We start from the raw sequence: 1,460 nt of genomic DNA, 5'->3' as shown, positions 1-1,460 counted from the left end.
TCTCCCTCTCCCTCCCTCCCTCTCTCTGGCTATGGAATGAATATGCTAACATTTGTTTAACATTACCCTGGATAGAAAAGCATGTAGACTCAGCTGGATCACAGATCACTGCTTCTCTGGAATCGGCTCTTTCAAGAGCAAGCCGCTACGATCCGTAAGCCCTGGGTGCACAGACCTTTGCCCAATCCCTTCTGTGTGTTTTTGAGACAGGATCTCACTACGTAGGTCAGACTGACCTTAACCTCAGGCTCTTCCTGCCTTAGCCTCCCGAGGGCTGGGTTTACAGATGCACACCACCGTGCCCGGCTCGTCTGCTCCAATTCTGAAAGCTGTAGACCCCCTTTCCTACTTGGCTATTTATTCACCACGCCCACCACCATTCCCAAGCCCACCATAGCTCTGAGACTCACTACTATGGATGCTGGCAGGCACCAGGATGGGTGGGCAGGAAGATCTGTCTTTCTGACTTACCTTTGGCTCTTCGGAGAAGAGGAAGGAAGGATTTTGTGGTGCGCACGGTTCCCCAGAGGTTCACTTCAGCCACCTCCTTATATGTCTCCATGCTGGTGAACTCCACCTCCCCAAACGTTGAGATTCCTGCGTTGTTAACCAGGCCCCACATTCCTGGACAGGAGAGGACACAGCTAGTCACTGTGTGGGAAGTCGGGAGACAGACTTGGGAGCTGTGCCCCAAACGCCAGCCTGCCTCCCTCTTCTGTGATCTCTTCATCCCATTACTCCCTCCCAGCCTCTTACCCAGGGCTCTCAGGAAACATTTCTAGAGTCACCCAAGAATGAAAAGGGGGAGACCCCACATCCTGGCTGATGCCATGTCCCTTAGATGGAATATTCAGGCTTCGTGTCACTGCTGCCTGAACCCATCAGTTCTCAGCCCTTGGCTGAGCCTTGTAGATCTCTGCCTGTGTCTTGCTTCCCTCCAACACTGTACTGGTTGGTTGTTGTCAAGTTGACACAAACCAACCAGTATCTGATGATGTTGATTGAAAAATGTCTTCATAAGGCTCTTAGGCAAATCTATAGGGCATTTTCTATTTGGAAGGGCCCAGACCACCACGGATGGTACAATGTGTTGCCAGGTGGTTCTGGGGCATATAAGAAAAGGAATTGAGCAAGCCAGTAAGCAGCACTCCTCCACGGCTTCTGCTTCCGTTCTTGTCTCCAGGATCCTGCTTTGAGGTACTACCCGGACTTCCTTCAGTGATGAACAGGGATGTGGGAGCTTACATGCCAAATAAACCCTTTCTTCCCAATGTGCTCTTAGTCATGGTGTTTATCACAGCAACAGAAAAGTAATGGAGACAGACTTTCCCTCTCCCCTATGTGACCTCAAGTCCGCAGCCTGCACCTAGTCACCAGTCAGCTAAAGTCCGCAGCCCTCACCTAGTCACCAGTCAGCTAAAGTCCGCAGCCCTCACCTAGTCACCAGTCAGCTAAAGTCC

General features: G+C 51.3%; 1 protein-coding gene across 3 annotated transcripts in view; it reads right to left on the bottom strand.

Moving 5' to 3' along the window:
• Positions 1–1,460, bottom strand: part of Bdh1 (3-hydroxybutyrate dehydrogenase 1) — a 35,927-nt gene that overhangs the window by 3,221 nt on the left and 31,246 nt on the right. For all 3 annotated transcript variants that reach the window (XM_021184495.2, XM_029470416.1, XM_021184492.2), the window contains one exon: positions 472–624. In XM_021184495.2, coding sequence (XP_021040154.1) covers positions 472–624 — 153 coding nt within the window. The remainder of the gene's footprint in view (positions 1–471; positions 625–1,460) is intronic.

This window comes from Mus caroli, chromosome 16 (genome assembly GCF_900094665.2).
Source record: "Mus caroli chromosome 16, CAROLI_EIJ_v1.1, whole genome shotgun sequence".
In the NCBI taxonomy this organism is placed as follows: domain Eukaryota; kingdom Metazoa; phylum Chordata; class Mammalia; order Rodentia; family Muridae; genus Mus; species Mus caroli.
This window is presented reverse-complemented; position numbering and strand designations above follow the sequence as displayed.